General features: G+C 35.6%; 1 protein-coding gene across 1 annotated transcript in view; it reads right to left on the bottom strand.

Moving 5' to 3' along the window:
* The window catches only part of LRRK2 (leucine rich repeat kinase 2), a 142324-nt gene that overhangs the window by 123466 nt on the left and 2638 nt on the right, over positions 1–16220 (bottom strand). Inside the window, exons 3-7 of the mRNA XM_003252300.3 lie at positions 11489–11598; positions 8164–8252; positions 5797–5931; positions 3293–3427; positions 638–769 (exon numbers count right to left, since the gene is read on the bottom strand). Of these exons, the coding sequence (XP_003252348.1) occupies positions 638–769; positions 3293–3427; positions 5797–5931; positions 8164–8252; positions 11489–11598 (601 nt within the window). The remainder of the gene's footprint in view (positions 1–637; positions 770–3292; positions 3428–5796; positions 5932–8163; positions 8253–11488; positions 11599–16220) is intronic.

The following is a 16220-nucleotide window of genomic DNA, read 5'->3' as shown; positions in this document are numbered from 1 at the left end:
ATAGCACTGATATTTGAAAATTGCAGAGGACAACATACAGTATGATTACATTTTGATGAAGCAAAAGCAGGCAAACGTTAACAATTTTGCTTAGAGAAACATGAAAATGTAGTAAATCATACTTATAAACAAAAGATTTGTAAACACAAAATTCTGGATAGTGTTAACCTCTATAGAGAAAGCAAGGGCAGGAAGAAGCCCAGGGTAGCTTCCCCCACTGGAAATATATAATATTTTCAGTTGGATAGTGAGTTATTTGCATTATGCTTTATATTGTATGTGTTATGCATATTTTTGTATGTATCAATTCTTACATAATTATATTTTAAATATAGCCTCAACAATAAAAAACTCATCTATAGAACTACGTCGATAAAAATAAGATTAAGATAATACTTCTTTTACATTCTACACATCTATTTTTGACATTCCTCTTAAAAGTCCATCTAAGCATAGCAGAACAGTTTGGTAATTTACAGTATTTTATTTTTGTTTTAATTTATTTTTTCTGGGATTTTACAATATTTTCATTCACAGTATGTCAATATGCTGCTTATCCATCATTATGCAGCATATATATGTTTTATATATATGTATATCATACAGAGTGTGATGACATATTAACTAAGAAACTCACCTAATGTAAGCCTATGGAGCAAACAGCAACTCACTTCTTGAATTTGTTCACTGATAGGGAATGCTTTCATAGCTTCCACCACAATATTATAACACCTGACATTGCCACTCATGAGGACTTCCACATTATTGCCTGAATTTAAAGAGATCATAATTATCAATAAGGCAACCATGTTCTCCTTTCAAATATGCATACAAAGATGTCTTATATAGACTGTAAATAGACGGCAGCATAATGACTGCATTTCCAAATTTAAACACCATGTTCTGTTAAGGAGCTGTAAAAACTACTGTGCTGTTCATTGATAACATAATGGGGTGTAGGACTGATCTTTGGCATTAAGGAAAATTCACTTTATTCCTGTTTCTTGGCTTAAAGCCTTAAGATCAAAAAAATGAAAAATTCAGAGTACTTTTAGTACTGAAAATGAAATGAAAAGTACTGAAAACGAAAGTCTGGAAAGGTAATGAATTGGTCATAAGTTTTCAAATAAATAAATTGGAGGGTCTATTTCTTAACGAGGCTCAACCCCATTGGAGAATGACTTTTGCATTGTTTTTTTTCCCCAACCATAAGAAAGAAAATGAAGAATATGTCACCAGATAGAACAGTTAAAATCAGCTATGACCTGTTTCCTCCATTCCAGAAGGGCAACCAATGTACAAGGCAGCAAAATCAAGCTTCCTGAAGGCTCCAAAATAGATGGAAGAAAAGATGGGAGAAGGAAAAAGGGGAGGCATAATATTAAAATATAAGTCTTAGGGACAAGCACAGGTGAAACAGAAAGGAAAGAAAGACTCTACCAGAAAAAGCAATTAATCAATAAAGGGAGTGAGGTGTGAACCTACACGGAGAAAATATGTGTATCTCTGCATCAAATGTTAACTGTTCTTTTTTTTTAAAAAAAAAAAAAAAAAAAAAAAAAAAAAAAAAAAGGCTGTTTGCAAAACATTTTAGTATCTGTTTTGGCACAGCCAAAACTAGTCAACTGTTTTCACAAAAAGTATATTATAATGCTTAAACATAGAAAAAAATTTAATAACGTAAGGAAATGAACTGCTTTGACTCAGAATAGACTTAAAAGACTGAAAAGCAAATGTTTTTCAGTTAGAATCAGTGTTTTAAAAACTTTTGATTTCTTAATTTTTAGCTGCTACTTTCTTTGACTTTTGCATTATGAATCAACACATTTTTACTGGAGTTATGTCAGATGTGGGTGGAAAACAATGGATTCCAAAAACTGTCAGCCCAAAATAAATAAATAAATGAATAAATATAGCCAGGGAAAAGTATAATGAAAAATATATTCAGTTTGTTGGCAGTGATGACTCAGAGAAATGTAAAAGCATGGCCTTTCTCTATTGTTGTTCAGCCCCACCCACTTCCCAGTGTTTAATTTCCTGTGGATAAGAAAACGTTGTGATTTTATAAACATCACCAAAAAAAGGCATTCTTTCACAAGGGCATTGGGTTTTTACTCTGCCTACACTGAAGGCTCACACCTTCAGACTGACACGGTGATTTCCACATCTGAAACCATAAATGCAATTACACATAGTATACAACACACATACAAAATACATATTGTCTAATAATCCTGTCGGTGATTTTATAACACTTATTACATACCAGGTACTACTCTACATTGTTTAACTCTAATCCTCAAAACTTCACGTGTGAGGATGAAAATATCACTAGATAAATGCGTATGTATATCCTGTAGAAACCCACACAAGTAATACATGAAATACAAAGTGTTAGTGGGCACTTACAAAACAAAACAGAATATGAACCATTAACACAAAACAAAACAGAATATGAACCATTATTTTAGCCTAATAGCAATCATTGGTAGCATATACATCAAATTAATTTCTTCCGATTAATATTTTTGGTGAAAAACGTGGCTAAATTTCAAAGCATCATTAAAATGCTAATCAAGAGTCACAATAAAATTCCAACTCCTTCATGTGGCTTTTTAGGCCCTTCATGCTCTCCACTCCATGTCTCTGGCCTCATTCACTGCCTCTTATCAAGCTCTCCCTTGCCTCTGTCAATGAAACACAAACGGATAGGATATTTGGGGATGTGCATGCACAGTGGCACACAAGCATGCATGCACGCACACTCATAACCCCACACCTTAACTGAGCCACTTTTGTCTTCTTGAAGGCAGTCTGCTCTCTCTTGCTCCAGCATCTTTACATTAACCGTGCCCACTGCCTGGGCCACTTTGCCTGCATTCTCACTTCAGCTCACACCTTCGTGCACAGGAAGCTCTACTTATTAAATCTTTGCTAAGAGACATTGCCTCACTTCCTATTTGTTCTCCTAACTCTAGGTACTTTTGCCATCTGCCATCACTTCCTACACGGTAATCACCTCTGTACTTATCTGTGTCCCCCATTGTACTACAAGCTCTGAAAAGGTAAGGAACACATTCGTTATTTTCCACGATTGTTTCTCTGGCACCAAGCCCACAGCCAACTTCAGTATAACATCAGTGAATGTAAATTAATTAAATGAATAAATTAATGAATGGGTTGAGCATCCACAAGTTTCTAAATAATAAAAATATTGTTGAAATATACTCAGAAAGAGATATATTGTAATTTTTCAGATACAAAAAATAAGTAACATTTAAATGCTACTTACAAGGAATCGCTAGGGAATGTAAACAATGCAGCACATGAAGCACAATTTCCTCTTCATCTTTAAAATTTGTTAACGCACTTAACAATATCATATAATCTTTGTTCTCAACAAATTCAATCAGTTGCTCCTCTGAGACTAAAAAATGAAAGACAAAATACTGAATAAGCTTAAAGATGATATAAAAGTTTAATTATTCAAAAATTACAATATTCATGATAGTTGTGTGAGATACATCAACTGTAATCTCCTTAAATAAAAAATATATTTCTGCGAAACAGCCCTTCCGAAGAATGTTATAATGAGAAAACAAGCTACGGAGATTAAAATAATTTTGTTTTGGCCTATGTTAGGTACTCCATGTTTTGAAATGTAAAAGTGCTAGTCAGCAAGCAGTTCTCGGAAAAACAAAATTATTTACAATTTCATTTGGGAAATTCTAGAGAAAACTGACAGTGACTAATAAAGATGGCCAACTGGAGCTGCACATATTGCAATATTTAAAAGGGAGGCATTAATGGTAGGCTGCTGAAGGGCAGCTTGGCTAAATGTTTCAGTTCAAGAGTTATCAACTTGAGCAAATGGCAAGTAATCAGACTTTGAAATACTCTATCTTAGTAGTTTTCCATCAGACAGCAAAAATATTTAAAGTCATTTGATCAAGCCGGTAAGTTCCATTTGGAGTCATTGTTATTGGGCAACAATCTCAAAACCATGCATAAAATTATAGTTTATCTAGCTTGAGAATGGCGCCAGAAATATGTTAGAAAACACAGCACTCTAAGTGATCAACATTAATTTTTTTTAATTTTATTCCAGAGTGTCCCTATAATATAATGTGAAATCAGTTAAGTTTTCCTAACAAGTGAAGAATATCATGGAACTTTCTCACTTTATGGTCTAGTTTCCACAGTACACTTTCAAATTTTGAAAATTAACTTTATAATTGCCCCTGAGTCCTGGAGAACTTGATACTCCTGGAAAAATCAGAAATTTTTCTACTCTACATTTATAGTCATAACCCTCTCAGCACTGATGGTTTTTCTATTGAGTAACATTCTTCTTTGTAACATTCCATGATCTACTTCCAGTGTCTTAGATGGACTAAACAACGATGGTGATAAAATGATGTTAGCCCTCCTTCCAGGAAGAAGAATGTGCCCCTAAACTTCCACACAGAAGATTACAGACCCTGAAGGACAATAGAACCTCAAACTGTATCCTAATTGTCATCAAAAGCTTAGTTGCAAGATAGAACATTTATACATGACAGCCTGAAGGAATTCCGTACTCGCTGTAAACTATCTTCTACTTCATGGTTTATGATTATCAAAGAGCTGGGTACCAGGCCCATGCTATTCTGACTTTTGACAGAGTCACCCTCGCTGCAGTACACTTTGTATTCCTTGCAAAATGTGTGTCCTTTATTGTCTCATCCAGGAAAACCCATAGGAAGATGTTTCTCAGATCTCCCCTGAGACCAATTGCTTCTTCTGAATAATAGGTTTACTTTTATCTTAAGGAACTTTGTAACCACCGATATTTACCTCTTTTCTTTGTCAGATAGGAAGCAAACAGACAAATTTCTGGCCCACCCCTTTATAAATATGCAGGACCTTAAGAACACAGTAAACTTAATCTAGCTTTATATTATTGTCCCTTCACCCATTTTCTCATCCATTTTGTTTACTCTTGTGTATTATAATTATCTATAAGCTGTTTATAATCCTGGGAGGAGACAGGGAATTCAACAGTTATCAGGTGATCTATCCCATTCTGGGAACTGCAAGAAATTAGACTGGTAAACTGATAACTGACACAGGGCCCACATAAATCATTCTTATCTAAACCCCTAGCACAGTTGGCTCTCATAATGATACAAAAAGGGCTCTCAAAATAATTGCTAATTGAACTGTACTGTCACAAGCTCTGTGTCCTCAGGCAGAATGCTCACTTCACTGCTGTGACCCACTTCCTCCTAAGGTCAATGGAAAGACTAAACAAGGACTCCAACCAACTCTAAAATTACATAATAATCTCAGTTATCAATCTCAGGGCCAGGCTATGAAATGCATATTAGTCTTTTTCCTGAAGGACACTTTGTAAACCTCCAGGCTCTTTATGCAGGGCCTTTAGCAATTTCTAAGATTTCTGGTGATGACTCAACATCATAATCCCGATGTAACCTATGCTTGGCTTCACAGTTTTATTTTTTCTTTCATAACACCCACACATCCAGTTTTCAAAGTAAACCTTATGCCTTGTTAAGCAATTGAAGAAAGTCTACTCCAGTGGCATGATTTATAACCCATGAATGAAATTCACTCCACCAAAACAAGAAATACTTCTGAATTAACCCCATTCCTCACCCTTGACAGACAACTCCCACTTCTTAATAAATAGTAGGATTTTAGAAACCTTCTTCTTGTTATAACTGTGTTCTACTTTTCCCAGTATAAGCCTTTTTTTCTTATATATACTTTAAGGAATTTGACATTTTAAAATACCTCTCTCAAACAGCACACATAAAGTTTTGCATCCAAGTTTCTGGACTTCATCATTGGCTGGAAATGAGTGCATGGCATCAAAAATTAACATGAAAATATCACTTTCTTCATCCAATATCAGCAAGGTGATTTTACCTATTTTAAAGAGAATAATATGCTCTGAGTAAAGAGCTGCTTTAACATTTAACGTGTTAATTTTTACATGAATTAATTTTTACATGAAGACTGTGAATGGTTTGTAGACCCATGGTTTTCTTGTTTGTTTGTTTGTTTGTTTATTGATAAACCGCTTAACTGCCCTAGATGTTAGACTTATCAAGCTCTAGATCTTTATAAATGAGATAAACTCCCAGTTCACTTTACTATAATTTTATGAGTCTCAGTCAGTACTTCTAGCCTAGACAACTTGCCCCAAACATCTGAAATACATTCTTATGCCTTTTAGACAACATCTGAATATTCCACAGGTACCCCAAACCTGGCCTACTCCTGTTCCCTGTCTTCATCAATGACACCATAATCCAATAGCTACCCAAGAGAAACTCCTGAGTCATCTTCCTTCTTCCACCCTCCTTTCTCTACTCATTCTCTGTCCAAACAACAAATCAATTCATTACCAAGTCCTTTAAGTATATCTCCTACACATCTTGAAGATTCCTTTTGAACAAAACTCCTTTTGAACAAGGCATCTTCATTCCTATTGTGTTTGGCATTCTCATCTAGAATGCAAAAACAGTTGCTTAATTGCTCTATAGGCCCCAATTTCTACCCGACTAGTTTATTGCATTATATTTCTAAAACACAAATGTGGTCTTGCAAATCTCTTGCTGGAATCTACTAAGATCTTCTCATGATCCTTAGTATGAAAAACAAGACCCTTCACACAACTGACTATAGTACATGTATCTATCAGCCCCTTTCCTTCCACACATTGTCTTCACTCCAAATATGCTAAACTCTGCTCCTCACTGAAGTTTTTTTTTGGTATCTCTTTGTACTTGGACTAACTCCATGTCATACTCTTGCCTTTTACTATACCAAATATCTCCTATCATAATCTAAAACATAACACAAACAGCATCTATTCTGTCAATAAAAATAATCATACTGGAATAGGAGTAGTAGTACTGTATGAGGCTAACTTTAATATATTCCAGTGTTGGGAGATTTTTCATATTAATAAACCCTCATCTTCCTGTCCATCGCCAAATGGAGAATGAATCTCTGTCAAAAAAAAAAAAATGCCTCCCAAGGGTGAGGTTAAATTAAATCATGGTTAAGACTGTTAGAGCATGCCATACAACATGGTCATAAAAAGCTGTAGTGAAATGTTGAGTACCTTCTTGTTTTTCCCTCATACTCTCATCTTCCTCTTTCTCCAGCATGGTCTTTATTTCTCTTAGCAGGACTGATGAGGACAATTCAAACCTTCCCAATCACATGTCCAGCCTCTCTCATGCTATCCTCCCAGGCCTCTGCACCCATACTTCTCTCAACCTAAAAAACCCTCCCCTACATGGAAGGAAACTCCTCCCAGCCCTTCAAGATTAGCCCCCTGTGAGCAGCCTTTCTTCTCGGAACCTTATATAATAGCCAGTGTCCAGCACAGCAGTGCCCACAACTGTTGCATCATTTCAAGATTTTTTGTTTTCAGGTCCGTTATCTTCCAGGCCTAAGTTTTCTCAGGGAAGGAACCTGACATGGAGAATCAGACCCTGTTTTTACCTCTTAGTGGCCAAAGCAACTTCTCTGCACTTCAGTGTTTCTCACTTAGAAAACTGAGATAAAATCCCTATCTCAAGGGGTGTTTTCAGGTTTAGGTGTTTAAAAGCATGTGAAGCGTTTCACTTGTGAAGCCTGGCATCTAGCAAATACTCAAGAAGTAATGCTATGTATTTTCAAAATGCAACTACTATGGCATTCTCCGGAACATATATTATAGAAAATTTATTAAAGATATATATGTAGAAAGAAGTAATAATGGCAAGGGCATGAATGACCACCAATCTAGGGGGAATATGAGATGTGGGTCCAGATTTTGGGAGCAAACATTGGACTACGAACAGAGATTTGGGGATAATATATAAGGTAATGTTTAAAACCAAGTTATTGAATGAGATTTTTGAGAGCCAAAGTATAGAGAAAAGAGATAAGGAGAAGAGATGGAAACAGAAAGAATTTTGGAAATAACTGATATTTAGATTACATTATGGCTGTCCCATCACTAGGTCTAAAAACAGATGCAATTTTAGGACATTTAAATCAAGCTACCCTAATCCTGATCTTTAAAAAAAAAACACACATTTAGTTAATGGTATCAATTTCTTTTTAATTTGAATCAACACGAAAAACATATACACATATTACCTGAAGTTAGGAGGAGATCTAAGGTCTTCAGTCCAATCACTGACAAGTTTACACTGGCATTATGAACTGTTAGCATTTTAAGAATCAATCTGGAGTTAAAAACAGAAATCAAGATAAGAATGAAATATCATACTCGGAAGTTTGCTTATTTACATTTTTTTGCTCCCCTATTTTTTGTTACTCTCATTGTATTTAATTCCCTACAGTGAAGCTCATGTGTTTTTGTTGTCTGCTTTTAGAGACAGGGTCTTGCTGTGTCACCCAGGCTGGAATGCAATGGTGCAATCATAGCTCACTGAAACCTCAAACTCCCGGGCTCAAGTGAGCAATCCTCCTGCCTCAGCCTCCTGAGTTGCTAGGGATACAGGTACATGCTGCCACACCAGGCTAATTTTTTCATTCTTTTTTGGAGAGACAGGGTTTGCTATGTTGCCTAAGCTGGTCTAAACTTCTGGGCTCAAGTGATCCTCCTGCCTCGGCCTCCCAAAGTCTGGGATTATAGGTGTGAGCCACCGTGCCTGGCCATGTGTGTTTGTTTCTTTCTACAAACCTGAACTAGGCTTATAAAAACTAACAGGGAATTTTAATTAGCTTGATTGTGGTGAATATTTCACAATGTACACATATATCAAATCATCAATTGTATACCTTAAACATAAACAATTTTTAATTGTCAACTATACTTTAATAAAGGTAAAAAAACAAAAAAAAATCAACAGGGAACTATCATGTGTCTCATTTAAAAAGTTAAAAGCACTACTTATTTTCCAATAAATATTCAAATTCTAATATTCAGATTCACTATTTTCACCCAACTCCATATTCAAAATATCATGAAGCCTTATATACATCGAGAGCAAACCCATTTTTATATATGATGTAAATTTATAAATTATCTTAGACATGTTGATATATTAAAATATAGAGAGCTATAATAAAGATGTTAGTGTATAAAAATTAAGAATTAATTTGAATATTTAAATTATTGATTGCTACTGTTTTTAAAAGAGAAATTAATGATATATTAAAAAGTGGGCCAGTAGCGGTGGCTCACGCCTGAATTCTGAGCACTTTGGGACGCCAAGGCGGGGAGATCGTGAGGTCAATAGATCAAGACCATCCTGGCCAACAAGATGAAACCCTGTCTCTACTAAAAATACAAAAATTAGCTGGGCGTGGTGGCATACTCCTGCAGTCCCAGCTACTCGAGAGGCTGAGGCAGGAGAATCACTTGAACCCGGCAGGCAGAGGTTACAGTGAGCCGAGATCACGCCACTGCACTCCAGCCTGGCGACAGAGCAAGACTCTGTTTAAAAAAAAAAAAAAAAGTGAACTTAGCATATCAATAATGTTTAGTTAGTTCAAATGTTTAGTTAGTTCAAGATAAGATTTTAATCCCTATGTTATTAATCCCAAAATATAATCTCTAGTCTATTCTTGCACAGCATTGTTTGGCTTTACATTGTTGGGAGAAGACTGAGCTGGCCACATCTAGAGCTTTGTATGTATTCAAGAAACGTGGCATAATCTCCATTTGGCAGTTGGAGGACCTGAATGAAGCCAGTCTTCGATTCTCTGCCAGCCTTCCTCCTAATCACCCTTCCCCTACCTCTCCCTGTACCATTCCCACAATTCCTGACTTTATCACCACAGAAGAAATTTTTCTTCAGTACTGGTAAGTCTTTGGAGGGAAAAGGCCTTGAAAAAAGAGAAATCTGTTTTACAATCAATTTTTGCTGGGAGTGATCTAATAACACTCCACTGGAGACAGCAGTGTGTCTATCTTCTTCACAACTGCATGGTTTCTGGCCTACAGGAGGGGCTTCAAAAACATTCAGTGAATGGAAGATGAATGACTGGATGAACAAAGTGAGTGAATGAGTGAGTGAGTGAATGAAATTTCCTATATAAACATTTATGTAATTTAATTTGAACAGTTGGTTTGTGCAGGAATATGACTAGATGAGTTTCCCAAACACTCCCTGAGGTTATAGACTGGCTCATCTTTGGACTTCCTGGAAATTCTCAACCAAACCAAGGGACACTTAAAGTTACAATTCCTAATTACTGGTATATTTTGAGTAATTCCTCATCAAATGCTGTATACTTTAGAACTGACACACAGAATTACAGAGATTAGATTGAAGATGAGAACTCCAATTAATCGTAAACATGCTCTTTCCAAAACACACCCTTTATGTACTGAAAACAAGAAGAGCAACACATATGTCAGAGGGGAAAATGTATAAGCACAGATATGTTCACTTATGGACAAACACATAGCTCTAATTTGTCTAAATTTACAGCACTACTTGATACTGATCAGCAATACAAACACCTAAAAATTTTTCATAAATTAAATTTTCATAAACCATATACCATTGGAAGCCAAAAAATATTCACAATTTCCTTTTCTGTGATAAAGAAAAGCCACATTAGGTATAAAAAATATTTAAAGTTAATGACAAAAGGTTTGTTTGTTTGTTTGTTTGTTTTTGAGACAGAGTCTCGCTCTGTCACCCAGGCTGGAGTGCAGTGGTGCAATCTCGGCTCGCTGCAACCTCCGCTCACTGCAACCTCCACCTCCCAGGTTCAAGTGATTCTCCTGCCTCAGCCTCCCGAGTAGCTTAGAAGATATTTTTTAACTGTCAAGAAACAAAGCTATCCAAAATGTATTTTCCTGGAAAATACATTTCTTCTTGAGAAAATATTTTCTTAATTAATTACGGCTAAGGAAGTAGTCTCATCTAAGAAGTCATTATGCTGCAAACTGCAAAAACATAGCTGGTAAAATTATTGTCAAGATTTGGCTGCAGATGTGCTGAAAGGTAATTTCCTCTTTCTTACTCTTTTTGAAAGCCATAGTTTAAACTTACTGTATATATACGAATATATATAAATGTACTATTTAAGGACAGTAGAACATCAACTTTCAAATTACTACTTACAGAACTAACTTTTCTCAGTTCCTATTTTTTTAAGAACTAGTGGTTTGTATCAGTTCTATTATTAAAAGGCAAAATCTCCTCATGATTTGAATTCAAAAGTACTCTTCAAAAATCTACAACTTAACCAGTTTTATAACTATATGATTATATTATTAAAATAATAACTTCTGACATGTCACCTTAAATGTTTGCTAAATCAAACTTCTGAGTTTAAAGCTCTCTATAAATGTGAATCATTGACTCAAGGAAAAATATTTGTATTTTAAAGAATTCCACAAGAGTAGCCTTGGATTGCAAATACAATGTCTCAAGGGAAGGTTGTCATGTGTATAGATAAATACTCAAGGCAGTTTGTTTTACATATCTATCATACTTACTGGTGAACACCAAGGACTTCCCAATCATTTCCAACATCCTGGGGTCCCATTAAGCTTTGCATTGTACCTGGACAGATTTCTATTAATTTGCACAGAAGTGACCAACCCACCTGAAAACAAGAAAGACATATATTGACATGTTTTAAAGAATGTTAATAGAACATACTCAGTCAAACATGAATCTCTTCAATCTTAGTGGAATAGATGCTTATCTCACTTGTAAATAATGGTTATACAACAAAATGATACCCTAAAATGCTTACCAAGAAACAAAAGCAAGCCATATTCTTAGGATACACCTTTCTCCAAAAATCACACCAGAAAGACATACAAAAAATACAACATTTCGGCCGGGAGTTCGAGACCAATGTGGCCAAGATGGTGAAACCCCGTCTCTACTAAAAATACAGAAAGTAGCCAGGCATGATGGCGGGCACCTGTAATCTCAGCTACTCGGGAGGCTGAGGAAGGAGAATCACTTGAACCCGGGAGGCAGAGGTTGCAGTGAGCCAAGATTGCGCCACTGCACTCTAGCCTGGATGACAGAGCAAGACTCCATTTCAAATACATATATATATAATTTAATTTATATATATTATATATAATATATAATAATTTATATATAAATATATATAATTTCTAAATTATGAAGAAAATAGACATGCCAATTGTCTAAATAAGGCAAAATAAAATAAACTATAAAAAATAGTTTTAGAGGTTGTACCAAGATTATTAAGTGCAAGAATGGCTATACCGGATCCTTAGTACTTTTTTTTACTTGTTTTTTTTTTCTTTTTTGGTTTTGGTTTTGGTTTTGTTTTTGAGATAGGGTCTCACTCTGTCACCCAGGCTGGAGTGCAATGGCACAATCATAGATCACTGCAGCCTAGAACTCCTGGCCTTAGGTGATCCACCCACTTCGGCCTCCCAAGTAGCTGGGACTATAGGTATGTGCCACCACACCCAGCTAATTTTTTGTGTGTGTGTGTGAAGACAGGGGTCTCACTCTGTTGCCCAGGCTGGTCTCAAGCTCCTGGGCTCAAGCAGTCCTCCTGGCTTGGCCTCTCAAAGTGCTGGGATTACAGGCGTGAGCCTCTGCACCTGGCCCTTGGTAGGTTTTAAGTCATATCTACCTGACAGAATTTCCTTCACATATTTAAAATTTTAATTATAGGAAAAAATGAAGTGGCTTATAATGATTAGGGGAAGTTGGAGATTTTAGTAGCAAAATGTAAGTTATCAGAATGGCTGCTACCCAAGTAATGAAGCTAGAACAATAGAGGCAAGAAACGTGGCATTTTTAGCAATTGAATCTACAACTGATTGGAGAAAAAGAGAAAGAGCTCTGTAATATAGACAGGAGGTAGAACTCCTCAATGGCTCCCTCTAGATTTCTCTAGAATGAATTGATAAGGTCTAGAGCTCACAGACACCCCTAGTAGGCTCTTTCACATTTCAAAATAAAATATGAAATTATAGATGCATTTTAAGTATATCTTCACTCAGTCTGTTTACAAGATGCCAACTTGACTAAGTTGCTCTTTATCTCTGGAAAAAAAAATTGAAAGTCCTGATTTCAAACCGGAGATGAAAATTAACCTATCCTTCCTACGGCAGACTCCTCTCTAAATGTAAAGGATCGCCAATTCTTTCTATTATACTATAGAACTATACTTGACATGGTCAAAAAAAAAAAAAAGAGAGAAAGTGCATATATATGTACCCTCTAGAGACCAATGGAAAAGTACCTAAGTGTGATGTGTAATAAATACCAATGTAATAGAAATACTGAAAGTAAGACTCAGTGTGAGTTGAAATTACTCAGAGAAGAATATAATATGAAGAGGTAGAGCTTGAGCCAGATTGTATAAGAACTGATGAGCGGTGAGGAGAGTAGGCTGCTACATGATAAGGAAGCTGCTACAGGGAAGAGGCTATTTTGGGATAAGGCTGGATGCATAAGTAAAGTTGAATATTGCAAGGAGTTGAATGACAAGGTGAGAACTCTATATGCATCCAATAAGGAATAATGACACAAGTTTCTTACTCATTTACAGGAGTAAACAACGGCTATTTTAGCAAGATAAAAATGATTACTCAAGATCTCTTTACAATATTGCTTTTGGATCTTTTCCAGATTAAACATAAATTGTTTTATTTCGTCATACTTCCTTTTACATAATTTCAAATTGCTTTCAAAGGCAGCAATTTCTGACAGCTATTTCTACCTATACTACTTAAGTAGGACATCCTCCTCCACGTAAGCTGAACAGACGTTGACAATCCAGCTGTCATAGAAACTGACTATTTTTGTGCTTTCATAAAATACATCAAGACTTTTTTCCAAACTATTTAAGAAAATAACATTCTGAACAGCTTCTGGTGGTATAAAAAAAAAACAAAAAACAAAAGTCACATAGGATGCCAAACTCATCTCTATACCTACAAAGCTGACTCAAGGGAAAAACCTGTTTGTTTTGGTTGGTGAAGCAACAGTATCAGTAAGTGCTTTGCAGAAAGATTCAGGCAACTGAGCTCTCCAGCACTACATGGAACTTCTGTGATTAAATAGAATCTCTGGCAGCAAAGCAGAGGTAACAATTGATCCATTAATCTATTCAATTAAAAGCTTATCTTTCTAAGATAGAAGGTTCCCATCTTGCACAGTTACAATACAATTAAATTGGTAGTTTTACTTTATTATAATTATTCTAAAAACTCAGGCATGTAATTAATGCACAACAGGAAAGAGTCTAGGGGTTAAAGAAAAAATTTTAGCCACTTTCATTTATTTTGCTCCCCTTCTTCAAAGGTTGAAACCTTGAGAATAAAGAGATGTAAAATTTAGGAGCACAGTGAAATGATGGGCAGGAAAAGAAAACTATCAAGCACCAAGCCCAACTGTCAATTTTCTAAAGACTGTCATTTATGAAGAAACATTAATAAAATATGAAACAAACTTTGAGAATAAAACTGACGGTCCGGAATATCATGTTAAATGGCATCTAGAAACAAACCTTAATCTTTATTTTAAATAGTAATTAAGAATTACTATTAAATTAAGTGAAGGAGAAATTTACCTTAATACCTTAAATTCATCATTAAGAGTTTTTGTTTTGGCACTTTCAGCTAATTCAACATATAAAGCAGTAAAGGATACTTACAGTGATTATACTAATAATACAAAGAAATCTGAAGGAAAAATACTACTTTTAAGTGAGTATTAAAATGTCAGTAGGAGACCCCTTTCTACATCCCCTTGGTAAGACGAATGATAATTTAAATTGATGTCATTGTACCTAGCATGGCCACAGTATTTGTATCAAACCATTTTGCTTTTTACTAGCTTGCATAAAAAGCTTGCGAATTCAGCAGCTAGTAGATTGTATGATGGAAAGAGATTTTGAAGGTGTGAGAAGACGAGTCTTAGGTCTGTCCCAAGCTCTTTGATCCTCAGTGAGCAGCTTACTCTCACTTCGCTATGAGAGTAAAACATCCGGTAAGATTTCCAAGAGGGCAGTGAGATTTCAGTGAGAATCAAATATTGGCTGTGCAAAAGAAGGAAACTAGATCCACAGCTTTCACCATATCCACAAATCATTTCAAAATGGATTAAAGACTTACATCTCAGACCTGAAACTGTGCAACTACTAGAAGAAAACACTGGGGAAGTGCTACAGGACATTGGTGTGTGCACTGATTTTTGGGGTAGGACCTCAAAAGCACAGGCAACAACAACAAAAACAGACAAATGGGATTACATCAAGCTAAAAAGCTTCTGCACAACAAAGAAAATAATTAACAAAGTGAAGAGACAACATAAAGAAAGGGAGAAAATACTTGCAAAATATCCATTCAACAAAAGATTAACAACCAGAATACATAAGGAACTAAAAAACTCAATCAGCAAAAAAAAAAAAAGCCTTATTTTTAAATGGACAAAAGATCCAAATAGACATTTCTCAAAAGAAGACGGACAAATGGCTAACAGGTATATGAAAAAAAATCCTAAACTTCGCTAATCATTAGGGAGAGACAAATCAAAACCACAGTGAGATATCACCTCACCACAGGCAGAATGGCTATTATCAAAAAGACAAAAAATAACAAATGCTGGTGAGGATGCAGAAAAAGGGGAATGGTGGTACACTGTTGATGGGAATATAAAGTAGCACAGCCATTATGAAAAACAGTATGGAGGTATCTTAAAAAACTAAAAATAGAATTTTCATATGATCCAGCAATCTCATTGCTGGGTATATATCCAAAAAAAAAGAACATCAGTATATCAAAGATATATCTGAACTCCCATGTTTATTGCAGCCCTGTTCACAATAGTTAAAACACAGAATCATCTTATATGTCTATCAACAGATTAACAAAGAAAATATGGAGGCCAAGGCAGGAGGATTGCTTGAGGTCAGGAGTTTGAAACTAACCTGAGCAACATAGCAAGACTCCATCTCTACAAAAAGTAAAAAAAGGAAAAAAAAAAATTAGCTGAGCATGGTGACATATGCTTATAGTCCTAGCTACCTGGGAGGCTGAGGCAGGAGGACTACTTCAGCCCAGGATTTCAGGCCTGCAGTGAGCTTTGATCACACCACTGCTCTCCAGCCTGGGCAACAGAGTGAGACCCTGTCTCTAAATTAATTACTTAACTAAAAATAAAAGAAAATGTGGTATACATACACAATGGAATATTATTCAGTCATAAAAAATGAAATCTTGT

Source organism: Nomascus leucogenys, chromosome 11 (genome assembly GCF_006542625.1).
Source record: "Nomascus leucogenys isolate Asia chromosome 11, Asia_NLE_v1, whole genome shotgun sequence".
Taxonomy (NCBI): Eukaryota; Metazoa; Chordata; class Mammalia; order Primates; family Hylobatidae; genus Nomascus; species Nomascus leucogenys.
Note: the sequence above shows the minus strand (reverse complement) of the source record. Positions and strands in the feature narration are given on the sequence as shown.